This window comes from Zootermopsis nevadensis, unplaced genomic scaffold (genome assembly GCF_977971745.1).
Source record: "Zootermopsis nevadensis isolate Lab colony 2312 unplaced genomic scaffold, Znev_1.0 Znev_ptg000061l, whole genome shotgun sequence".
Lineage (NCBI taxonomy): Eukaryota > Metazoa > Arthropoda > Insecta > Blattodea > Termopsidae > Zootermopsis > Zootermopsis nevadensis.
The window spans coordinates 6,877,281-6,904,219 of NW_028259192.1; the positions used below are offsets into that span (position 1 = coordinate 6,877,281).

A 26,939-nucleotide genomic window follows, 5' to 3' on the forward strand; every position below is an offset into this window, starting at 1 on the left:
ACATCTATTGCGGGAAAGTTTAAAACAAAGTCGTCTCCTCTATCGGGACTAGTCTTAACTACTAGACACTGTACCAGTTGTTCGTTAAATGTAAGTTCATTTGTTTCTACATAAGTATGAACATTTGCATTCAAAGTTGCAAATTTCAGGTTGTCAGAACAATGCTTTTTGGAGTGTAACACCCACCGCAGAATGGAACATATACGAATCATTGGTAACTTTTGAAATGTGTGCGATATATTCGATATACAATATTTGACTTTTAACCTAACTTCTTGTTCTGTGTTGTTGGCGGGAATATTGCGAATGCCAGTTATTGGCGAATTATATGTAGTTGTAGCTATTGACTTGTAGTATTAGGTGTAAGTAATATATGAGATTATGAATGAGGCGTATTTCTTCATGTAGGTGCTTAACCTTTGTGAAAATGGCTCAAACGAGGCATGAAAATGAGCTTGGCACAGCTTCGGACAAATGCCAAAGAACAATTGGTGATGAAGATAATGGAAGCAGTTACCTACCCACTTCTAAAAATACAACTACCTCAACTGGAAGAAAATCATTTTCCAGAAGGAGGTCATCATGTTTTGACACTCAGGGTCTGTACTGTAGTTGTTATTTTATTTAATGGCATGTGTAGGATGTCACTGACTAACGTTAAAATAAAAGAGTTTGTGAAACCCTAAGGGGCAACTCGAGAAATTGAGGCTACTGTAGACTCTTTCATGTGCTGAAAGTTCAGACCAGCTGCCTTCAACGTGACAGTTTAGTGCAGAATTCCACTCCATTTAATTTTTGCATTGGATCTGGGTAATTTTTATGATTGAATCATAATTCCTGTTCTGTTTGTGTTTGGCTTCATTATATGCATTTTATATCATAAAAATATTAATGAGTACGATATTTAGGAACCAGTGACTGGTCTTGTCCAACTCCCATCCATCATTCTCAGCACAGTTTGGGCTTCATTTGGCAGGACACATGAGTGGACTCAATTTCATCAGTTTTGATAATTTCTGAATACTGTTTTGCCCAAGTTCTATCCATTGTTTTATTAAATTTCTGTTATCTTTACTTCTAGCAGAAATCAGTGGATCAACAAGTAACAAGAACACTAATCATCAGTTGGGTGTTGAAGAAAGTGGAACTGCAGCTACTTCTACTAAAGAGTATTAAGTCATTTACAGTTATTCCAATGAGATAGTAGAACATTGTTTAGGTTAAGAGGTAACTCTACCCCTCCCTTTGCCAAACAACCTAGCATCTTGGAGGTTAATTCAAAATTGTAATTAGTTTCAACCCTGTATTGCACTCACTGCCATACAGAAATTGCTTTTTCTGGTATTGTGTAAAATCATCCAATTGTGGTTGTTAGAGCAACTGAGTGAGAGTCATGAGTGTCTGTACCTCCAAGATAATTGTAAGGACTTACAAGACAGTATTAGGTTATTATGCTTACCATGGCTGCCTTTGTGGTCTTTTGGTTAGCATCCTAGCCCAGTATTTGAAAGTCCTGTTTAGTCCCAGTTGTCATAACTGATCTTAAAGTAGTGGTAAATCCTGTCTGTATGATGGTAGGCAATCACCAGAGAGCAGTAAACATAACTCCTGAAACACACAATATATTAATTGTACCATACCTCAGACAGAGTGCACAATGTCAACATTGATCCCATATCACCACTAAGCTTAAAATTTAAAAAAAACCCACACACACACACACATATATATATATATATAAAATAACCAATTACCTGAAAATGAGAGTAGAGGCAGCTCCTGAAATGTATACATCAAATACACCTCAGACAGTGGACAACATATGTTATTTTGCTATAATCAATCAACCATTGCTACAAACATTTACAGAGTTGTTAGAAATAGCATTGGTTACAAGAAGTATGAAGAGTGGTTTCCATCATATTAAATACTCGCATGGTATCTATTGTAGGTGTAAAGAGCTCTTTTGTTAGAATTTTCAGTCTGAAAATCATGACATATCCCTGGCAGTGTGGTAACATCGTTTCCTTGGATGCAAAGCGCTATACAGCATTTTCATCCTGTGAACTTCTCTATTGAGAAGTAATGTGTATGATAGAAGGTTAAAATGAATTTTAGATTGGTGTTCAAAATGTCAAAACCTGTCTCCTCTCAATGTTTGCATTTTCCTTACCAGGGAAGTTCATTTGCATGAAATTACTGATGCTGCCTTAACATTTCTGGATTCATTTCTAAATTCTCCTTTTACCTACTCCCCAGTTTGATTAATTTTGAAAGATGATGTTCCATATATAAATTGATAAAACATTGTCTATACCAGATTTCACACTCTTCTCGAAAGAAAATACAGTTATAATTTGTTACTTCATTTTTGTTTTTTTGTTAATTAATTTTAGAAAGTTTCATTGGAATACATTCAAGGTCCTTGTAATTTTTGTTATTACATGAACTTATTTCCACTGTGATAAGAATAAATATCAAATAATGATCATGTAGATACTAGTAGGACTGGACAAATGTTGTCAAGGTCTAGGACATATATATCTATATTTTTGATAACATGACCAAAGGTAATATTTGGAGTATGCATATTTTCACCACGTATGATTTTTAGGTGATCAGGGACATGGAATTTGTCAAGCCATGTTTACAAGGTTGCCAGAGATTCTTTACTAGACATAGTGTTATGAAGGACTGTCTTTAATTGGAAATGAAAATAAGACATATATTCCTAGAAGCAGGAACATAAATTCTGAAATGACACAAAGCAACTTTAATCTTGGAAAATACAGCTCAGCTTACTGAAATGCACTTTCTGAATAGATTTAACTGTTGAGTAACTGATTCTACATTTTAAGTGGCAAAAAGTACTTAAAACACAGCCACTGTTTAGTGCTGACCTACATAAAAAAGTAGTAGGAGTGACTAAAGAGATGCACAAAGAAATTTTTTTCATTGTTTAAGGTGCATGCAGAAATTGAAGTTGGAAAAAGAAGCATGGCGAACAATGTGTGAAGAAAGGAAGAAAGCTTATGAAACAATGAAAGAGTAAGTAAAAAGCAGGAATTTCAGGGTGTAGTGAGACAGTGTACAATGGCACAGAATACTGGCACTTCTTAAAAATAAATAATTGAAACATAACTTTTTGATTTAATCAAAAGTTTATTGGTTTCTTTTTTGTGACTTGTCAACCCTCCAGTCACTTCAGAGTACTGGCACACATTTGTTTATAGAAAAAAATATGAATTATATAAATAAGCAGAACCTTTATTCTATTATTACCTCTAGATTTTTAATCCATCAATGCTAACTTCTAAATAGTGTAAACCAGGCTGGGCAGACAAGCAAGTTCCTCCATTTGAAGAAAATCAGTCCAACAGTTCTGAGGTTTGCGATGATTAGCATAAAATTGCTTTTCCTTATTATCTTGAAAACTACAAGGCTTACAGAAAAACTGTTCTGGGCATAAAACGTGTTTCATTTTTTTGTGCTTTCTGGGTTTTCCCATATCTCTTGACAGACAGGGGTACACAGTGTTCACTGCTCTGATCATTTTATGCGATTAAAAATCTGTAGACAATTGTTCCTTATGTTTACTGCATTTAGCAGTTATTCCATACTGTTCCCTTCAAAGTTGTTTCCTGTGGCCTGATACAGCTAGTCCAGTGATTCTGATATTGTTGGAAGTTGGATGCATCTAAGAAAGTCCTGTATTTTCAGGTCCACTTTTTCTTTGATCCTGATGAGGTCAAATCTCTTCTCCATGAGTATGAATGTGAGTTTTGAAAAAGGAAGTAAATCACACTGCACCTTAGGAAGTATAGAATCATGTTTTTTAGATATAAATTCCTGTACAAGCAAAGCAGTGAAAGCATGACTGTGGTGTAGAAACTATTTCTCAGGATGTTTTGGCACACATCTTCCCGTAGGCGCCACAGAATATGTTGATTCACAACTGTGGGATTAACTCTTGATGCACAGTTTCTTAAGTGTCCAGAAACACTCAATTGGCTCTTAACATTGAAATGAGCTTATCTGGCCTTTGGGTGCAGTGACACTGAATTCTTCCATTGTGAAGACTTTTTTTTCAGAGTAATACCTTCAAATCCATTATTCTTTACCTATGATTATCTTAGGAAAAAAGTTGTTGATCTCTGAAGTGTTCCTAAATGTTCTGCACTTCTGCTTATCAGTCAGCAGATGAGATGAATTTGGTGGTAATTTGTTGCGTATTCATATTTTTCATCAGTATTTTACTGTGATCCAGATGAGATTCCTATCGCATTAGTCAACTTGTGGATAAGTTCCCTCATATATTATCTCACATTTCCATCTGTTTTGCTTATGGGTGGACATCCCAATTGGTCAGCAGAAGTCATTCCACTTTTCAGCTTCAGAAATCACTCAAATCTCTGAATTTGCTGATTCTATCCTTTTCAAAAACAAGTTTTACAGATTTCTGTAGCACATGGGCAACATGCAACCTGCCAGTGTATTTTGTGTGGCCTGCTCACATTAAGAATTGGGATGTCTCACTCGTAAACACCTGGAGGGATGTGACTTGCCACAACAGAAATCAAACCTGGTACTTTAAACCAGTGGTATTCAACCTGGGGTACGCGAAGACATCTTAGGGGGTGCGCGAAATTTAAAAAAAATTATATATATTATTTTATGATAAACACTGAATAATCAGTAATGTAATTTATTTAATTTATTTTAGATGTAGATTATATACTATGTATAACTTGAATTATAAACCAACAACTTTGGGGGTACAAATTTGAAGAGAAATTATATCTGGGGGTATGCGAACAAAAAAAGGTTGAATACCACTGCTCTAAACATTACACAGCGTCAAATATCTAAATAATGACTGTTGAAGAAAACTACTTATCAAAGTCTGAAACCAGAAGTGGTTTAAGCATACCTACTGTACTGATTTGTCTACCAGGGAATATGGAATGCCAAGCAACGTGTAGTCTTCACCTGTTTTGATGTGAGACTTGGTCACACATCTCTGAAATGTCATTAACATTATTTCATGTTTTTATTCAAATAAGGCACATATATTGGTGTCTTTGTGTAACAGACATCTGGTATAAATAATCATAATTATTGGTGGTACAGTTAAACCACATATGGGCAAATACAAGAATATTATGAATGACTGGTATTATGACACCAGCTGTGAACTTACACCAGTTCCAGTTTCAAACTTCAAAAATTTTTCACTGCTAGATTTGTTTCTCACTAATGTAATGTGTATCCCCTCTATAGTACTGTTTTTATAATCGATTATCAGTAAACCCTATTGTATATTAAAGTCTGAAAAACCGTTCTGGTATTTGGTGCAAGTTAAGCCTGTAATACAGATGGTTTGTCTACGTTTATTAGCCTACAATGTGGAACTATTGCTTTCAGAAATTTAAATTCCAAGCCTCTGAAACTTGACTGGGACAACTGTGCTGATGCCTTGTCGGATGAAGATAAACAGTTTCTTAATGATCATCCACAGTATGAAAATATTGTTGCAAAGATGAACCAAGTGGCTGAAGTGGCATCCATTTGCACGCACATGAGATATAAATCTGCCCATACGTCTGCTAAAATAATAGCAACAGCCGAACAGCAGGGAGTGGCTCTTAAGAAGAAAATAGTTAAATATGTAGAGTCATATTATATATGAGGGCTATGTAAGACCTTGGCTGAAACAAAAGGCTAGACTAATACTAAGCTCTTTTAACCTTCATCATATGGTGATAGGGAATTTAAACCCCTGTACTACAGACTGTTAACTCCAGGGTTAACTGTTTATCAGTATGCTACTTCAATGCACAGCAAGCTTGACCATGTGTAAGCCATGACACATGACTGATAAAGGCTGTCACTTGTTTGAGTGCATGCGTTGTATGCTTGAGTCTCTTAGAACATCCACGTTAATTGAACGGCTGTTAACTGTAATAAAACTATAAGTGACTTCAGATGTCTTTTTGGCAGTCTAAATATTCTAGCTTTGTACTTTACATATCTTGTGTTTCATACCATAAAATATTGGGAAGGTTGCATAGTTCATGTTAACAGATTCAGGAATGATTTGAGAGCAAATGCAGTAGGCCGGTGTTTTAAAGTTTTTGCAGGAAGATGTTTTGCAATGAATTGAGTGAAAAAGAACATCTTCTATGAAGTCATTTTGACAAACTAAGTGCTAATTGCTGCTGTGAGGCACACTGGGTAAGGGGTGATGATGCACATACAAAAATTAAGATGGAGGGGCAGTGTTATCTTTACTTACGTTTCTTCGAGTCTGGGTCTGTTATTTTACCTTTCAAACAATATAAACATTCAGTCGATATGTGATTTGGTTCTCATGGTGGTCAAGATGACAATGTTGGTCTTCTGGCTTGTAATGCCATACAGGTTTGTAGTTAGATATCGACAGTTCAGAGGAATGTGCCTCTTGTATATTCGCAAATCCACGTGGCATTACAACACATAAGACCAACAATGACATTCACAGCAGATCTTAGTAGCTGCAACTGTTTATGAAAGACAAGTAGGTAACATGCCATTGCATATGTTTATAGTTCACAAGAAATCTCCAGAATCTGTCAGTACATATTAGAAGAGGAGAGCAACAATGTTAAATTGCTAAGTTGACATATGTTAACCAGACAGTGTGAACATGAGGCTGTATGTGTGTGTGCATGGTACATACAGACATGTATTCCTGCTACATGAAAGAGTATCACTGTGAGGATAATTGTAACAAATAAGTAATTATTAACATTAACCCTTTAAAGATGCACAGAACACTGTAGTATTTTCCTAGGAGATATGTTTAAATGCCCTGTGCAGTTATCTACAGTAAATTAAATGTCTACTTTTGCATTTCTGTGCCTCTTTACTGATACATATTTCAATAATTTATTACAATACGGCAATGCAACAAAAACATTGTGAAGTTTTATGAAAATAGCTGTTATTTGTATAAATTCATTATTTTTATGCATGTTTTACTGTTTTAAAATGTAAAGAGGAATTAAAGCTATAATAGTTATAAAAAATACTATATACATTAAACACTTCAAATTGGCAATACCACACGACTCTGTAGAGTACAGTTTAGAGTTCATAGCACATTTAAAGATCATCATTCAGGCTGGACTTTCCAGCAATGCACTGTAGCCATTTTTACTTCTATCATGTCAATTTATTTGGAACATTTATCATCAATATATTCTGGTATGCCATCTGTACATTCAATATCATAGTCATTAGAGTACATTTTTCAGATTTGGAAATAAAACAGACAATTCAATCTTATTTATGCTAATGTTATATGAACATCTTGCCATGGTGCTATAAAGCAAAACTACTGTTTCTGAAATGCATCAAACCTAGGTCCATAATGTCCATTATCAATTCAGAGCTGTAGGCCTGACAAAAACATAGTACCTTACATAAAAGTGAACCCAGTTTGTGTATGATAGCCCATTCTTAGAAAATTATCTGCCTGAGTACATTAAGTCCCCACAACTGGATATTTATCCTCGTGTCATAGCAAAGTCTTACAATTTTACATACATACATTGCCAGTATGGGAAGGGAATTTAACATACACAGCACTAAAAGTAGTTAAATATGATTGCCAATGGAAAAGAGTAAATTATTTTAATATATTTCCTTAACACTGAATATGTGGGAGAGATTTTAATAAGTAAGAACCTGGTGAAATTAATGGCAGTATGCAGTGCAATGTTCAAGGATACCTACTATGCTTTCTTGACAGTCACTATGCCCTACGAATCCAATGGACTATAGCAAGAGACGACTGCAATGCAACAATCGGCCAGCATTCTAGATGCGTAAAGTGAAGCTTTCGCGGCGACTGAAGTTGATGAAAGACTCTTGGGCTACAAGCCATGTCAGGTGCCTGAATGGTGAATACACCATATGCTCTGCTGACGTTTTGAGAGCGTTGGCAGAGGATATGGTGTATTCACCATTCACCACCTGACGCGGCTTGTAGCCCGAGAGTCTTTAATCAATTCTAGATGCTCTTGTATTTTCTGAGATGAGCTTTATTTTCAGTGGCTAATGTGAAAAGAAACGACTGCTACTGCAGTGTAGAAAATCAACACAGATCATGATGTCAAGACAACTTTAAGTTTGTTGTATGTGCAGGGATCAATTTATAGCTGTCGCTCCGAGGCCATCAAAATATGGAGGTGCCTATCAATAACAACAAATTTTGGCTGTATAGCAATTAATTATAAATAAACACTAATCAAGTATAAATATCACATGATCATTTTCTGGTGATGATTACTTGTAAACTTTTTGCTGCAAAAAAAAAAGTTGTATTTTAAGGAGGCCCTGAGGCAATTGCCCCAGTTGCTCCCTGTTAAATCTGGCCCTGTGTTGGTGTATGTATCAAGATCCAAGACTTTATTAGAAGGGGATATTTAGCACACTACTGCTCGCACCTTCAAAATACACAACACAACTTACTTGTATTTAGCCCAAACTGTGGTTTAAGCACCTGATATCCTAAGGTTTCACATTATTTTTTCTCATTCCTCAGGTAAAATGCCTTGAAACAGAACTGTACAACTTCTCCCATTACAGTTTTCAACTCATAATTATCCTCTCATCTCACTTGCCATTAAATAAAATATAAATAAATACATATTAAATAATCCACAAATATGTACACATATACTTTACAATGTTTCCTTCATAATATATCAACAATGTGATATGGAAAAGATAAACACATACATAGTGAGATTTGAGGTTCTCATGGTGATAAGAATGAAAATCACCATCTTCTGGGATGATGCATCATGTAGCCTGGTAGAGAGTGACTGATGTTTTAGAGAAGCTTACTGCCTCCATCATGACAGTGGTGAATTAGCACCCTGTCATTGTTGGTCTTCTGGGGTGTAATGCCACAGACATTTTCTCCAAAATGTTGGTATATGCCTGCAAGTCCACATAGTGTTGCAACCAAGATCAACATCTTCAACACCATGAGTACCTCAGATCTCATACACTTATCACCCAATAATGGAGGCAGTATGCTCCCTTCAAATATTGGTCTATGTCTACCAGACTATATGGTGCAACATCCCAAAAGACAGCTATTAAAATTTCAAGAAATAAATCCCACAAAAATAATGTAACTTCTGTGGATTCCTAAATCAGAAAATCATCCATTATATAGTTAATAGTTTCATTTCATACCAGTAATATTTAAGTGACTATGCTGCATTATCATCAAGAAGTCAGGTCGGGATTCTGTAATAATTTATGATAACACCCTTGTGAATCACGAAGAGCCAGCACACTGACCTCTGGTTGAGAAACCCTGTACTACATAACAATGTAGTAGTACTACTGAAACGAAAAGTCACTCCATGAAGAAATTCTTTTGGTTTACAATTGAAATCATGCACACAAAATGAGGGTAAAATAATCTATGGTATGACATCATGCTGACATAGTAAAGAAGGAAAACAACTTTTTTTACTGCATCTTAAGAAATAATGTACATTCCTTTGAGAATTTTAAAATTTTGGTACCATATCAAAAAAACCTTTTTGTGGCAACTGTTCAAGATCTTAAGTTGCACCAATACTTGTATGGTAACCATGCATACCATATTATATTACACTGAAAAACAACACTTTTATGCTGCATAACAGTCATGTCACTAACTTTGCATTACATTTCATTCTCCATAATTAATTTTGTTTAATGCCACGACTGAAACAATTATTCTTAGAAAATATGTCTGATATTATGTTCTTCAGGAACAATAAAAACAGTTGGTACATTATCCTGGCTCACTGTGCCAGTAAATTAATCCACACACTACAAATTGGCACTTTATACAGGATAATTCTTAATTACATGCAGTAAATATAATGATTATGTTCTATTCCTGAAGTAAGCAAACACATTCTTATAAACATATGGTTGCAACCATTTTGTTAGTGAGATATGGCAATAATTAATGTATGGGTGGTAATAACTGGTTATTTCTTGGAACCTTATGAGCTATGGCCTCGACACTTCGGGGAATGCTACTTACATTTTTAACACAATTACCTCAAGTACTGAAGGCTGTACAATTACCAACACAACAAAATATGTGGTTTATGCATAACTGAGCTCCTGCAGCCTCTGCAATCATATGATGTCACACCTGCCAACTTCATGGAGCATAGTTCACTCAAAATGAGTCAACACACAGGATGAGCTTTGGCATTTTATTACAGGGACTGTCTGGAATTTTTCAGTGTGTCAGATATTCTTGGCATCACAGGCCTCAGTTACACATTGAAACCAATTCACGGCATTTTCATCAACTTTTGTAAAAAGTGAGATGGTGTTACCTTGAAATTTAATAAGTAAACAATCCTAAAATACAACATACCCTTCTCTAATCTGACAATTGTGGCAATATATTTATAGGAATTCTCTGGCTTGATTTCAGGAGCAGAACACAATCTGCATATAATAAAGAATAACCCTGTATATTTCATCAACTTGAACTTTGCTTAAAGCATATCTTTTGGCAAATGCTCTGTATCGTTTTGCTGTTTGACTGCCATTCAATTTTGCTACACTCTTTGCTACTCATTTAAATAATGATAAATAAGATAAAAATCATAGCACCATGTTATAGACATACAAAATTGGATATAACTGTCATATAAATATATCACTTTAATGCAATTTTACAAACGCAACTATTATTTTCAAAAAACAAATGTGGAAAGATTTTCAGACAATCATCCCATCCAATTTCTGTAATATGTACTTAGAAACAGTTTGGTTTTAAACAGGTTTGGAATTCTAAAAACACCAGTAAACCTAATTGCCTAAGTACATTCAGCAACAATCATCTAGGTCCTAGATGAAAACTTCGTTTTCTATGTGACTTTCTCTCCCTTAGTGCAAGGTACTCTTTTCTTCTAACACTAGATCGAAGCTCTAGAATGTGGTTTATCTTCTGCACAATTTCCTCTGCAGTTCGGTGATCTGCTTCAAAATCGTGGTGCTTGTAACTGGAAAAATCAGAATGATGCTGCAACGATTCAGCTTGTTCTCCTGAAGCTGGATGGTGGTAAACAAGCCGGAACGTAGAACGACTGCTAGATTTGGTATCTGTGAGATCACAAGCTGCTATGCTATCCATGTCATAACTAACAGCTTTTTGACGGTTCCAAAACTTGGCACTTACCTTCTGCTGCATAACAGGATCAATTTCAACTTTTTCGCCAGACACACCTGCAACATTAAATACAAGTAGATACTACTGGCCTGTTGATGACTGTCAACCATCTTCATTAATTTTCCAAGTATTTTTTATCAAGAATGTGACTTAACACAGGCAGTTGAACACCTTACAGTCTTCATATGCCATTCAAACTAAGATTAATCTCATTTCTTCCTTTAATGTTTGCTAACCTGTTTTGGCACCATACAATCCTTCCCTTCTACAATATATCCAGTCCACTAAACTGCAAACTGTAAAAGAGCTCCTAACATCTCTTACCTTACCTCCCCTACATCATCAGTTCAAATTCTCTCATAGCTGACAAACCTGCCTTTGCATTGTCCTCCATATTCTTACAAGATTTGATAAAATATTTTTTGGATTGAATAAAAGATGGCATATGACAGTACAGAATTTACTCCCAGATGATGCTAGAATACAAACATGAGCGTATAATGCTCCCACATTGTAGCATTCATAAACTCACTTGGACATCTCCTGATGCAAAGACACACAAGCAGAATGACCATAGACAGGAAACGGCATTCAATTGTATTTGATGTCTGATATCTCAGGGGAGCAGACTGTGATACTGATCTGGTGGTAGTAAAGTTTGGGAGAGACTGCCAGTAAGTAAATGAGCAACAAAAGTCTGATATAAAGAGATTCAATATCAAGAAACTAAATGAGGTAGAAGGTAAAGAACAATATCAGGTTCAAATCTTGAACAGGTTTGCAACTCTGGAAAATGTATATGATGATGTGGATATCAACAGAGCTTGGGAAACCATTAGATTAATTACCAAAATGTCAGCAAATGAGTCTAGGTTATTAATAATTGAAGCAGCATAAGCCATGGTTTGACAAAGGATGTTTAAAACAATTAGATCAAAGGAACCAAGCCAAATAAACACAGATAATCTGAACAACATATGAGTCGGGATAGCTCAGTCAGTATAGCGACTAGCTACAGGCTGGATGACCGGGGTTAAATCCCCGACGGGGACAGAGGATTTTTCCTCTAACCTCTGCGTCTAGACCGGCTCTGGGGCCCACCCAGCCTCCTCTACAATGGGTACCGGGGTCCTTTCCCAGGGGTAAAGCCGGCCGGGGCGTGATGCTGACCACTCACCCCCATCTAGTGCCGAGGTCAAGAAAGAGAGGAGCTATACCTCCACTCACCCCAAGCGCCTGTATGGCATGTAGTGGGACAAACTTTACTTTATTTTTAATCTGAACAACATATGATGAGAAGCTAGTAGACATTTCATGAACAAACAGAAAGAATATCTGAAAGACAAAATTAATGAGTTTACAACACATCAGAGACTTATACAGAGGTATAAATGAATTTAAGAAGGGTTGCCAACCTAGAAGTAACTTGATAAAGGATGAGAACAGTGATCTACTGGCAGATTCCCATAACATTTTGAATAGGTGGAAAAATTACTTCTCTCAGCTATTAAATGTACGTACGGTTAGTGATGTTAGGAAGATGGAAATACATAAAGCTGAGCCTAGTCCTTTTGAGATTGAAATTGCTATTTCAAAGCTGAAAAGATATAAACTGCAAGGTAGTGATCAAATTCCAGCAGAACTGATTCAAGCAGGAGGTGAAGCATTATACTCTGAGATCCATAACTCCTTGATTCTATTTGGAATAAGGCAGTCAAAGCAACTTGAGAATTACTGGACAGATTTGGATATTTGGTATGGAAGTTGTGCCATTCTTCACAACCTCAAAATCATGCTTTTGGACATCCTACAAGTGGTGATAACAAATGAGAGATAAGGAAAGTCATGTGGTGGACACTGAAGTGTTGCAAGCTGGTGGTCATTGTGGGTATTTGTTTGTTTTCAATGGTTACCATTTGCAACCACTTACATGTTCTTTGAATGCTTACTGTAGTTACTATGGAAATTGTGGTTCATACCAATGTAAGTGGGAATCAGCTGATGTTCATGAAAGTTAAATCGTTTTTATTTGTTGGGACAGGTTAGATTAGAACAGGTTACAACATGTTAATTTTAGTTATGTTACATTAGATTAAGTTAAGTCAGGTCTCTTAGGTTAGGTAAGACATGTTATGGTAAGTTAGGTTTGTGTAGTTTCTGTTAAGGAAGTTTAGGTCAGGATGTTTAAATATGAATTTTAATTGCTAAAATTTTGAATGTGGGATTTTGAAATTTCAAAAAAGTCTGAAAATTTTGGGTGTTCACAAATTTTGAAAATTTACAATATTTAGAAACTGTTAAATGTTCAAAATTTGTAAATTTATTTCATGGGCCAAAGCGAATGTAACACCTCTAAATGCACACTGCAAAGACCACATGAGGATAATATGTGTATTTCGGTACAGAATACACTTTCTGGGCTTATTAATCATCATCATGGCAGAACAGTATCTTTTGCAGTGGTCTAAGATGTAGGTAATCTTGAAAGTTTGCATGGCAGAGCAACAGGGTGAGATTTATTTTTGAGTGTGTATGAAACCATGAAAGAGCCTAAACCTCTGGATCAAACTAAAGGGGTGACAACAGAGAGGGCGCCAAGTATCATCGGAAATAAAGAGGTTTGATTGGTAGAATTATGCAAGTACTGAACAGACAAAATCCCAAATTTTATGTGGAACTTCACTGCATCACCCACCATATATCACACTGTGGAAAAACCTTGAAGTCTGCACATATTACAAAAGTTGTGGTGTTGACTGTGAATTTCATTTGATCTCATCTCATTGTGAGTCTCAATATTTTTTGTTAGAAAATATGCTGAATATATGATCACCTTGTACCATACAGAAGTATAATGGCTGAGTCATGGGACAGTGTTAAACATTTTTAGCTTTGAAGCTAGAAACAGCAATGTTCATGAAAAAGGCAAGGTTGTAGCTAAACATAGTGATGAAACGTGGCTTTGGAATTTGATGTTGGTATGTGATATTGGCAACTACATAAATGAATTAAATACCAAACTGAAATGTTAACAGACACTCATATCCAGCATATTTGGAGTTGTTAGAGCTGCAACTATTCTGGAAACAGTTGAAAAATGTTAACATGTGTCATTTTTCTTCCTGTGATTTACTTCATAAGGATGGATCAGTAAGTGTTTCTTTTCAAAGTGTCCAGGCTGTAAAAATTATACATTCATTGGCTAAAAATTTTAAAATGAGATTCAATGACCTTCACAAGAATGCTACAAATATACATATCTTTGAAATCACATTCTCCACTTAAGTCAGTGATGCTTTCAGCTTGAACTGACTCAACAGCAGTACGAATACATTTTGCACAGATGTTTCAACTAGGAAGCTTTCTCTATTCTCTGAGTTACATAAGTTAGCAGAAAATTTGGCAAGTGTATTTGGTAGCACATATATGTACACTTACATGATGTGATGTGAATTGGCATTTCAAAAATGTAACCAAATTATAATTATAATAAATTCTTCTCACACTAATTCTCTTGCGGAACAAATGCAGGCCCATGTTTCACGCGAATAAGGTTAAGTTTATGCTATTTTTATTGTAATGTTCAGTTTTGTGTTGGTTATGGTAGATATATTTAAATGGACCTGTCCTCATAGCACATTATATCTTTTGATGTGGCTCACCCACATAAATGTTTGAGCACCCCCGGTGTAAATTATGGTCATGTGCAGTGTTGGCTATGATTTTTATTTGTAAAAAATATCATATTTTAAAGAAGAGTGCATGTGCCTCAAAGTCTGTTTGAAACTCTTGGTAAAACAGCCACATTCAAACTTGCTTTTAAAGAGGAAACATTAAGCACATATTGAACACCTGCACAGGTTTTGAATTTTAAATACATAATTACTACAGTAATTTGTTAATAACACCTCATATTTTTATCTATACTCCTTCCACATGCCCTCTAAAATGTAATGCCTCTCACAACTTGAATATGTAACTCCTATTCTGAAGAAAAACTCAGTTAAAGTGCCCGTGCAATCCATCATTCTACAATGAATGTAAAACAACTTACCTAAGTGTATTTCAGTTTTAGCCCTCACTTTGTTAATGATGTAGACACGATATGACTGATATAAAGGTGCCTCCATTGCAATCATATGACCCTGCATGCGGATTAAGTCTTCAAGGTCCTGTTGCTGGGCTGCACACAAAATACAGTATCAAAGAAACAGAAAAAGTATTCCTTACAAAAGCAGAGAAACAAGTTTTAAAGATGGCTAAGATTGTATCGTAGTATTGGAGGAAAAGGTAATTCAGACAATTATGCAACAGAATACTTCATGCAGTTCAAACAATAGGAATGTGAAAGAAAATTAAGAAAACCATTGTCAGTGTATTTAAAGGAATATAAACATCTCAAATATTAAGTGAACAGAAAAATGTTTCACACAGAACTTATGTTTGTCGGATGTTATATTTTCTATACTAAACATAAAACACTAAGAAAATTAAAGTCCAAATATGTTAAACTTACATTTTGGCTTCAATAAGGTCTCCTGCGAAAGTATTACCTCAGTCTCCTCTCTGAAAAAGAGGAAGAAAACATATGAGGCACACAATTCCTAAAGCATTCTCACACTAACTAATATTTATTAACATAAGTACAATACAGGTAAACCGCTTTTGAAACCAGCAAGTCAAAAAGTGTTACAATGTTTCTCGTACTGATTCTTATACTAAATCGTAATTCTTACATCGCTGATTTTTAATAAAAATTATAAATACATTCACCTCTGCACTCACTGCTAAATAGTTGAGAGATAATCTCCTAAAAATCCACCAACACTGCGCAATAGCCACGTGAGCATTGGTCACTCTTCATGGCGAGTCATTTGCGTTCAGCCTGATAAGGGAGTAAGGAAAAATGCACTCAGTTCGCTTCTTGTTGACATATTGAATGTGCTGAAAACTGTGTGCTAAATGTGTTTGTGTTGTTGTTTGACCACTAATCTGAAGTAGCAACTGTTTTATATTTATAAATTGTAGAAGAACCACCATGTCTGGTAAGAGAAGTGAAAGTGTTGCTAAAAAGTTGCGTAGGTCTATTGTGTTGGAAGATAAGATGGACGTAATTCGTAGAAGAGAAGGTGGTGATACCTGTCGTAATGTGTGCAGAAGTATGAAGTTGCCTCCCTCCACTGTGACTACCATAATGGAAAATTCATATAAAATAAAACAGTCAATGCAACAGGCTACGAGAGTTATAGCAGAAGTAAACTTTTAGAAAGAATGGAGAAATTACTGTTGCTATGGGTGGATGACATGAATCATAAAAACATTCCCTTGACTGAAATTGCTATCACAGATAAGGCGAAGTCAATTTTTGAGGAACTTAAGTCGTCAATGTTTGGGTGCCGGGAACGCATGTCATTGACTTCTCATTGATTTACATTATAAAAAGAGTTTTAATTTATGCTGGTTCGTCCAGGAACGCATCACCGGTGTAAATCGAGGTTTACCTGTATTGGTAATACTATTCTAAACTGGATATGTATGAAACAAATGTTTATCTATACATACCTTGCTATAAGTTTCACTAAAACATACTTTAAATAACCTAACTAATTTCATTGGTATACTGAATTAAATATGAATGTTGTACAGTACTTCCCTCCTAACTGAATCATAGGCTTTTTTGAAGTCTTTAAGTTGCTGATGTACAACTCCACTGTGCTAACACTTTTCTCCAGTATTTCATAGATGTAGCAGTTGATATTTCAAATTTTTCAGAATTTTAACAAGTAGGAAGACAGATGGACAAAACATTCCGTATACGCCTTCACTTCATGCAAAGACTTATAAAAATATATTACCTCTCCACTGATTTTGAATCTTCATCCTTCTTCTGACATTCCACTAAAGCCAAATAGTTAAATCCAAATTTCCCAACTGTTTCACGGGGATCTAAACATGGGAAGTCCCAGTCTACTTCACCATCATCTTCAGCAATATACAGTCCATAATGGTCAACACTATCCCTGAAAAGAGAAAGTACAGTACTTAGTTTCACAACACATCCAGGAATATTGAAAATGTAATTGTATAATGATGGTGACCATAGGAAACAAAATAGCTTACACATTTCAGAATGTTAATGAGGCCAAATCTGATTTGAAAGAAACAATGACTGATTACACAGCATGTTAAAGCTGAAAATGTTACAGTTGTCCTGCATTTCTTTCATTCTGAATTTATTCACATACTGAAGATGGAAATTTTAACCTCACTTGTCTGATCTCAAATTTTTAGAATGTAATTACTTCTGCTATAAAAATCCATCAATATTCCCCCACAATTTAAAATCAGCAGTAATTTAACAAAAATCAGTCATCTATCAAATACAACAATAATAACTCTAACATTTCACCTGCACTGTCTGTTTATTACATTATAATTTGCCTGCTTTCATTGATACTTCAGAATTAACTAGGACTAGAACATTCTTCTATGAAAACATTGACTGCATTATATTTTCCATCAAGATATATCTATGGCCTGATAATATGTTGATGATGAGATATCTAGCAAAGTAAAATTATATTCATGTATGAATAAAACTGGATATAATGACCAAAAATGTAACATACATAAACAGTTAAATCTCATGCAATCACTAGTTTCCAATCACACTTGAAGACTTCTACTGGCAAAAATGTATAACTAATAGATAGTTCAAGTTAGGAGGAGAACAGCACTACTAGTAAATCTCAAGTCATCACAAAGCTAAAGTACATTTCAAACTGAATATTACAGATTTGCAAAAAAAGGCAAATTATTTAAAAAGTGTAAAATTATTGTTTTATCACACAGCACATAAGAAATAAAAATGCTTCAAACTTCCTTCCTTAAACTTACCAGTTTGTTCATGTTTAGTTCAGCACAAGGGACAACTATAACTTTCATACTCTTTAACACTTTTCAAGATATTACTTTACATCACTTCCAATTCCAACAGCAACAGAGAAAAAAATGCTTTATTTCTAATTACACATTTTTATTGTTTGATAAACTGATGAAGTTCATGACCAAGTTCTTGCTGATTAGATAAATTTCACACAAGAATAAAAACTTAACTTTAAGTAATTTAGTAAATAAAATGAAAGTAATAATATTTGGAATATTAATGAGCAATTCAAGTTTCATGTTCCTGTAATCACTGTTTATAAATGCAGTTAATTTGTAGATGCAGTAGCTGCTGTATGCACTAAATTTCCACATGAGGGATTACCTCCACTTTACTACTACCCCCCTCCCCCCCCCCACCCCAATACCATGGAAGATATAAAACAAAAATTACCAGTTACTGAAAAAGTCAGGTATCTTTCAGTACAGTTAACATTAGTTCATTTTACTTCACAATGTTTTTGGTTTTTTAGATCAGTTTAGGTTAGATTAGTCCAATTTAGATTGGCTACTAACATTTTTGTACTTAAAAAGTATACATACCATGTGCATCTTTTAGGATCTCATACATTCCTTGTTATTTTCAAATAATCTTTTGCCAGTTTCAGACCATGTTTGCATTTTTAAACATGTTGCAGGCACTGTTAATTGTATACATATCTGATAACAAATTTAACTTAATCCATTCTGTATAAAATTTACTACTAGGATTCCAAAGTGGGCAGAGCAGGTAGTATAGCAAGGGAAAGGGAAGTTACCACATCTGGAATTTAATAGTAAATTCTCCTTTAAAGAGCGAGATGAAAACAGAATATAGGAATGTAACTTTTCCTTGGACCTATTTATCAGCAAGTCTGCAAACACCACCTTGAAAAAAATACCAGGCAGTTAATTTACTTTCTCAAAAGATGATGTAAGTTAATATAATAAAACTTGTTTAATGACTCACTTAAGTTTATGTTGTCCATGTTCTAAAGTATACTTCCAACAAATTAATCCAATAAGATCTTGCACTTTTGCTTGAGCTAAGACAACAACATGCATAGGATAATTCCTTTCCGCTGTCTCCAACATGGTAAGGAAAATACCGTACTTCCTTGTCGAAACCCCCATCTGAGCCTTAAATAAATAATGTACAAAACAGAACTGTAGAGATAAGTAGACAAAATTTCACTTTTATTCATGTATCTTATTTATGTGACAGAGTAAAATTCTATGTTTCAATTTTTAAATAGTTCACCAAAATATTATCTGCAATACAGACAGTAGGAAAATATAATAATATAAGGTACAAGGTAAACATAAAAAATCAGAGTGGTTTCAAATGCTTAAACACTAAACAGAAATAAAATTTACACCACTGGAAGTAGTACTTAAAAAAATAGTGTTACATGGCCAATAGAGTGCAAATATTGGCATGGCAGAAAAACAGAAAATCAACTGGAGAAAGGAAATTGAACTTGCACATGGAGGATTCTTACTAAACTTCCCCTGAAAACCTTGTTACCAGTGGTCATAGATTTTGTAGAATGGAACACACAAAATGCATTCTCACAGTGATTTACCATTTTATTGCAGTCACAGTTGCACTTCTAGTGGCCACCATTGGAATTTTGTCGCTTTTCTCATGTGCTACAAAAATGTTTTCAAAGTTCTCTTTTCAGTGCTGTAAGTCTCATTTTGTATGCCATTTAGTTTTTGTTAAATAAATATCTCAAACCACTCATACCATCTGTGTTCACTCTGTATAAATATATTTATAAACATTAAAACATTATATTTCATGTACACAAGATTCTGAAAGCTCACACAAATCCTGCGTATTAATGTTAGATACCAGCAGTCTGCTGATGTTTAGAATCTTGTGTACATGAAATATAATGCTAAAAAAATTACAAGAAGATAAATTCAGAAGGGACTCACTTTCAAATTTGCTATAAATGACTTCACACTCATAAATAGCTTCTTATGTTCCCACTTTTGAGCACAACAGTATTTTGTTTTTGTTTTTGGAAAATTAAGACATGATAGTAAATTTATCAGCAGGGTTATATTTAGATCACATATGCCCAAAAAACTACAGCACTCATTAACATTTCCTAGGAATATAAGACTTGGAGCAACAAACAAATTTTTGGTTACAATAGTGTGTGTGCACATGCATACATACACATACATCACACACACATGAAACACGTAACCAATGGTATCTCAATTTTAAAATGTATTAATTCCACTAAAGAATAAAATCTACACCTTGGACTGTACAACATATAATATTACCTATCAATTCTATGTTATCACCTCACAGAACTGCCCTTCCATATCATTTCAAATCAAGCCTACAGCATATGGTACAAGCACTGCTAAATTGGAAGAAAAGATCAGTTTTCCCAAAAGAATGAACTGACTGTGTATATAAACCAGAGAAAATTAAACATTTTAGATTGCAGAACCCATCCATAACTTCATCCAAGAACACAGACTCCTATCTTATACACATAAGAAGACTTTTATTCAATGATGGAATTAAGGTTGATGGATGGCCATATTATGATTATTATGATCTGAAACTAAAATACTGCTGAATTAAAACATCCAGTTGTTCACCTCAAACAGAATTCATCCTGATGAATAATGAAAATCTTTTGTGAATTACTACATTAAAAACTATGACAAATTTCATACAAACAGCATTACAAGTAGATCAAAAAGCATTTTCACATGTAATTCTTATTTTGGTACAGTACTGTAAAGCACAATTTGGAAACCACTGTTATACAACATAAGCTGCCACTATTCCAGAGGACGTAATTACAAAAACAATAAACTGATATTTGAGGTTGTCATGGTGACCTTTGTCCCAAAGTTGTATTCTGGGATAGCACCCTGACACGGAATAAAATACTACCAACATTTTAAAATCTGAGCAGGAATAAAAATACTACCAGAATTTCAGATGAATGTAATGCCTCCTCCTTCAGTGTCTGTCAAGGAATAAAAATATTACTAACATTGTGGATGAACACTGATAGTGTTTTATTCATTGATACAATGATATACCCTTTAGATAACTTGATGCTAAAGATTCTTAATTAATTGCCCTGACTTCTTCTATGGATATATTGCAGTGTGAAACCACAAAATTATAACTACTGACACTGATCACTAAATGAATGCCCAAAATAAGACAAACATCATATGAATGAAAACAAGAAATGGAATCTTAAAGTACTTATATAAACTTCTTAAATATATTGTTCTTACATTTCCATCATATTTTGCATATTCCACAAAAGGATTCTGTGGTAAATTTGGACATTTCTCCATCTGTTCAGATAGGAGGGAAAGCTTCTTTACATGTACATCCTTTCTATTTTGCCTAAAATTCTTCCTTTCAAAAAGTCCAGCTCTTTCTTCATCTGAAAAAACAGTTCAGCAAACATATGGTATCATCCAATACAATGTCTTGCATGTATCACAGAAGCATGAACAATTTAACACAGTAGGAAATTATCTACTAGTTTATTTGTTTTGGTTTCTTGGTCTAGGTAATTAACTTTTCATGTGCCACTGTAACAATCAATCTAGTTTTATTTTCATACCCAGTTTATTTACCTGCATTGGATCATTAATTTATGCAATTGTATCACAATAAATTTTGAATTCAAAGATTCATCATCAGGTGTACACTGGCATATTTAAACTTATCTTGGTAAAAAGAAGTTGTTAAGATGTACTGAAATGGAATACACGTTTTCCAAATGCATTCCTGTTGCAGCTTTCCATACTTCACTGACCTTGGTGTTTACATACTGTAGATACAAATTCCCTGTTGCAAAGCTAATTAAACTCTGCATTAATCAAATTGCACAGTCAGAAACTGTTTCCTTAAGAATTCACTTCATTAAAAAAATATTTATTAAGTTGCAGAGCTTCATCACATCCACATTTTATCTAATGAACTAATCCCTTTTAGGCCTACAATTAACTGGTTTATAAAAATATTAAAAAGTTCAATTTGGGACTTATGTAGAGACTCACATGTATCAAATTACATATGCCCTACAACTATCAGTACAGAAGTAAAAAATACAGATGAGCAAACACAGGCTCCTTATTTACATATTAACTTTATGTATTTTGTGCAAAGAACATGTAAAAATACACAAATACATAAGTACCATACACTTAAGATAAATTTCTCCATTAGATTAAACATTGCTACTTTAACATCACTTCAACAATGTACTTGCTAACGTGCAGAGCTGACAAGAGGTGGTACGAGTAAGGAAAGATTGCTACCCTGGGGCCTGCTCTATAATTTGATATAATATTTCACTATTTCAGCAGATTAAGGACAAAAAACCCTTCTGACATCATTAAATCTGTCCAATTCATATTATCCAAATTCACAGAATAAATTATTAATATAACTGTTCAAACTGGCCACCACATCCTTTTTTTTAAATAATTCTCCACTCATTAGTAAACAAAAGACAAGGAATGAGCTGACCATCCTGATTGATCCAGTTGCAGAATTCAATTTCATGCACAGTAATCTTCAGGCTAAAGTGCTCAGACAATCTGCTGGTAAAATGGATAATAACCAATTGGTTAAGAGTTCTCCATACCCTTATTTGTGGCACGTGGGTTTGCTGAGGTACTATATGATAAAAATCGTATAAATACTGGTAGATGGACTCATCAGCTGTTTGCTATATTGGGCACACAATCAAAGGTAAATTTACCATTTTCTTGTAAATACTTCTGGACACACAAAAGCAGTCACCAAACGAGTGTTTGCAAATTTGAAAATTGCCTCTTGTACCCTCAAAGAGCTGCTGCTGTTGCACTTCCATCATAAAAATTCATATCTCTTTGTCAAAATATGTGTAAAAGCAAAAAGTAAAGCAGTCCCATTACACGCCATGTAGGTTACTCCTACATATTCTTGACCTCGACACTAGATAGACGTGAGTGGTGAGCATCCCACCCTGGCCACGCTTTACCCCTGGGAAAGGAACCCAGTACCCATTGGATAGGACCCAGAGCCAGGCTGGATGCAGAGGCTAGAGGAAAATCCTCCATGCCGGTTTGGGATCGAACCCCAGTCATCTGGCCCATAGCTAGTCATTATACTGACTGAGCTATATGTGTACATTTTGAAAATATCATTGGCACAATAACACATGAAATGCCACATTATTCTAGTTATGCAACAAGTGAAAGTGTGCCAAGGCATCAGAATTGTCACCAAATGTGTGCTCCATGTTAGCTTCCCACATTTAGAAATCATTTAATTAACAACTTCAAATGTACATAACTCCTTCAATAGTAAGAATAGCAAAAATGACTACTCTTTATATTCAACTTGAAATTATGTCTCCTGAAAGCAGATGAAGTATTAAATTTATGTCATGGAATACCTTGTACGAGGCGCGTCCACAAAGTAAGTTTCCCACTCGTCCCACAGCTAGCAAACCTTATATTGAGCGAAGCGACTGTGCGTACGTGATAGAGCAATGACGTAGCATGGCGCATGCACTAACGGCACCTCCCGCGTTCTCACAGTAGCATCGTTGCAGCTGTTGAAGATGGAGGTTCTTATTCCAGCTCCCGCCGACTGTGAAGTGCGGTCAGTGATAACGCTAGGCCGCACACGGCTCGATGGACAGCAAGTCTCCTGCAGGAGTTCAGCTGGGAGGTGTTTAATCATTCACCCTACAGCCCGGACCTCGCTCCCAGTCATTTCCATCTTTTCCTACACCTCAAGAAATTCCTGTCCGGTCAGCGTCAGCGTTTTGAGAATGACAGAGAGGCGGAGATGGTTGTCACACAGTGGTTCCAATCCCAGGCGGCAGACTTCTACGACACAGGTATTCAAAAGTTGGTCCCACGGTATGACCAATGTCTCAATTCCGGTGGCGAATATGTTGAAAAATAGCTGGACACTTGCTGTATCTGTTGCAATAAATATTTCCATGAAATTGTGTTTTGTTTCTGTAAACGGCCCCAGGGAAACTTACTTTGTGGACGAGCCTCGTATATTCATGGATTTGTACTTGTAGATATAAACAGAAGCCACAATGTGTTCTCAGTTATGAAACATTCAATGGAAGTATGATGCCAGCCAAAGTTCACTGGCACACACAAACTACCAAGAACACAACTTAAAATGTTAATAGCTTTGTTACAGAAATAAATTTTGGGTACTTGTGTGTTATCAGTACACAAAACGGGAGAGTCGAATATCTGGACTTGAACTGGACGGAAAACTGTGCATGTGTACAAATGATAACGGCAATATTTTTAAAACAATTCTAAAATCTATAAGCGAATTTTGGCCTCCGGAGACAGGTTGTAACAACAATTAACATCTCATGCATATCCAAATAAAATATAATAATTTGTCATTTATTGAAATAAAATATAATAACTTTCAAGTATATGTCATTTATCCACACACATTAACCTAACCTAACCTATTTTTAAAGCAATCCAAGTCCAGATATTCGACTCTCCCGTTTTGTGTCCCAATAACCAACAAGTGCCAAATTTTGTAAACAGAAATTGCATATCTTCTAAATATGGTTAAAAGCAACCAAAAATTTGAGAGTGGATATTTTTAATACATTAAACACTCAACTTAACATTGTGAATTTAACGGACACTGTCTGCTATTGCCAAATTTTCTTCTGGATGCTGCATTAGCAGACATTTTCAATTTTAATGGTTGAAGTTTGTCAAAACCAAAAATGTCCATGAATGACTGCTGAATAGTTTCACACTTAATTATATCTTTTTATTCTGTAGCATTGGTTGTGTTTACTGCATTTATAGTTTCTGCATTTATTTATTTTCAATTTATTCTTAATTTTTATCTGTAGGATTTATCTTAGCACTGGTGGCTGTATTTTGCTTAATCAGAAAGCACTTTGGACCAATCTTTACCAGGTTAAGAATTAAAAGTTATTAACTTTAATATTGATATTCATTGTCATTGTATTGAGTATGTACTACTATACTGCCATAAAATATATCCAACACAATAAACCCTCAGTTTAACACACTAATGGGCGGGAAGGGGTGCCTGGTAATGCTGATCCCACATTAAATCACACATTTATTTTTATGATGCCCATGATGCATCCTTAGACCATAATTCCCATTAGGAACACCATTGTACAGATCAGTAATAGGAACTGGACACCTAAAATGACAGAATATCTCAAGCTCAATTCTGGACAGTGGATTAGAAAATGAATGCAATAAAACTGTAAGCTGCTCAACTAAGTAACAACTAAATAAAAAATGAGCAAATAATTACTCAAACATGGCAGACCTGATCATTCCCTTTCCTTGACTGCAATTAAATCATATTACTGTATCAATTTAATGAATAAGTAAAATTTCAGTCATGACAAAATACAGCTCATGGATTTGTTGAAAATTTGCAAGTGTTCAAAAACCTTTGCCTCTCATAATACGACCGTGTTTCTTGGATATTTGATGTGATAAATAAATTAACAACATTACCTGTTAAAACAACTGGATTCCATTCCCATTTTACATGTTTAATCCTATTAGTTTTCTTACGGTCTTGATCCATTTTCTCAAGACGCTGAGCAGTACTAGAACGTTGTCGATGAATACCAAAATCTATATCTGAAATGTACACAGAGAAACGTGAATTAATATCCTATAATATAACATGACTGTAAAGACGTGAGAAGCACCGTCAGCATATTTATCGCCACCTAAAATCCTTACCAGACTGTATATCAAATGACTGTCCCATAACATCCATTTCGCCGTCTTCTTCGTCACTCTCATCTACTCCTGGATAATAATCAAGCTTTGTCATACTGATCAGCTTGCGTGGTATATCTTCACCTGCCATTACCATTTCACACATACCTAGCAAAAATGTAAGACATTAGTCACAAACCCCCTAAATGGCAAATTATGACCCATATGAATGCTGATTCGAAACGTTCAAATACATGAAGCACCTGTATCATCCGAAGATATGAAAGAGTTCCGAATATGTGACAAAAGCCAGTGCTTGTTATCGTACAGTGCCATGCTACTTCATTAACTGACACGACATAAATCTTCCTAAGCGGTCTCTTGTGAACCTTCAGCTTCCACAACAGTTGGGGTATTTCTTGACTCGCTGAACGATTATCATCTTCTCAAGTAGAATTCTCCTCCACGGAGTTAATTAAATCTTCCTAACCTCACCGACCTCTTGAAACGGTAATGGTACATCAATGTATCACAATGTCAAATATCGACAAACGAGCGAACACTATCGATAATCACGTTGGCCGAAATGAAGAACCAAAAGTTGTAATTGAGAAGGTTGGTAATAAATACCACGGAAGAAAGGTAACGCCATTAGGATTTTATTTGGATGACCACAGTAGTACCGTATGACAGTATGTGACCAGAATGTTTTATTTTATGGGTTGAAACAATGAAGTTTTGTACCGGCCCTTAGCTTACAGTTTTAATAACTCAGGAAGGAAGAGACGTTCCTTCAAAATTTTTGTCACCACCTGTGCAGGCGTTTCACAACCAAAATCGAGTTGTACTCTGCGCTCATTGATACCATAGATGATATTAGGTATCTGAACTACAAGGATTTGTTTTCTGATGAAAACGCCAACCCATACGAAATTACGACAGCTCCGTGATGAAGAATTAAAGACCAGATGCGGCGGTTGTGTTTGGTTGGACAATA

At 35.1% G+C, this 26,939-nt stretch overlaps 2 protein-coding genes across 4 annotated transcripts; one reads left to right on the plus strand and one right to left on the minus strand.

Annotated features, from left to right (window-relative positions):
- Positions 1 to 7: 7 nt before the first annotated feature.
- On the plus strand, positions 8 to 7,326 carry LOC110831176 (uncharacterized). Of its 3 annotated transcripts, none has more exons than XM_022066874.2 (5): positions 8 to 90; positions 409 to 599; positions 1,082 to 1,169; positions 2,965 to 3,048; positions 5,425 to 7,326. In XM_022066874.2, coding segments are annotated over exons 1-5 (630 nt in total). In that variant the 5' UTR covers positions 8 to 88; the 3' UTR covers positions 5,690 to 7,326. The 3 variants fall into 3 exon arrangements, with proteins under 3 accessions (XP_021922566.1, XP_021922567.1, XP_021922568.1); XM_022066875.2 differs by having other exon boundaries at positions 1,085 to 1,169; XM_022066876.1 differs by having other exon boundaries at positions 80 to 214.
- Positions 6,562 to 26,799, minus strand: Sin1 (SAPK-interacting protein 1). The gene is made up of 9 exons (XM_022066867.2): positions 26,206 to 26,799; positions 25,964 to 26,110; positions 25,730 to 25,858; positions 21,458 to 21,612; positions 19,140 to 19,309; positions 17,101 to 17,265; positions 15,762 to 15,811; positions 15,300 to 15,428; positions 6,562 to 11,301 (listed from the first exon to the last, which is right to left on the minus strand). The coding sequence occupies exons 1-9, from the start codon at positions 26,276 to 26,278 to the stop codon at positions 10,913 to 10,915; spliced, it is 1,407 nt and encodes a 468-aa protein (XP_021922559.1). The 5' UTR covers positions 26,279 to 26,799; the 3' UTR covers positions 6,562 to 10,912.
- Positions 26,800 to 26,939: the final 140 nt, after the last annotated feature.

Bases quoted from the DNA above. Each gene is read 5' to 3' on its own strand.
- Sin1 (XM_022066867.2), bottom strand. From the start codon at position 26,278: ATGGCACTGTACGATAACAAGCACTGGCTTTTGTCACATATTCGGAAC. The intron at 15,429-15,761 runs GTAAGTTTAACA...TTTTGTGTGCAG, and splicing joins GACCTTATTGAAGCCAAAAT to CCCAGCAACAGGACCTTGAA. The intron at 11,302-15,299 runs GTAAGTTGTTTT...TTAATGTTGCAG, and splicing joins TAAAACTGAAATACACTTAG to GTGTGTCTGGCGAAAAAGTT.
- LOC110831176 (XM_022066874.2), top strand. The intron at 1,170-2,964 runs GTATTAAGTCAT...TCATTGTTTAAG, and splicing joins GCAGCTACTTCTACTAAAGA to GTGCATGCAGAAATTGAAGT. The intron at 3,049-5,424 runs GTAAGTAAAAAG...TATTGCTTTCAG, and splicing joins GCTTATGAAACAATGAAAGA to AAATTTAAATTCCAAGCCTC.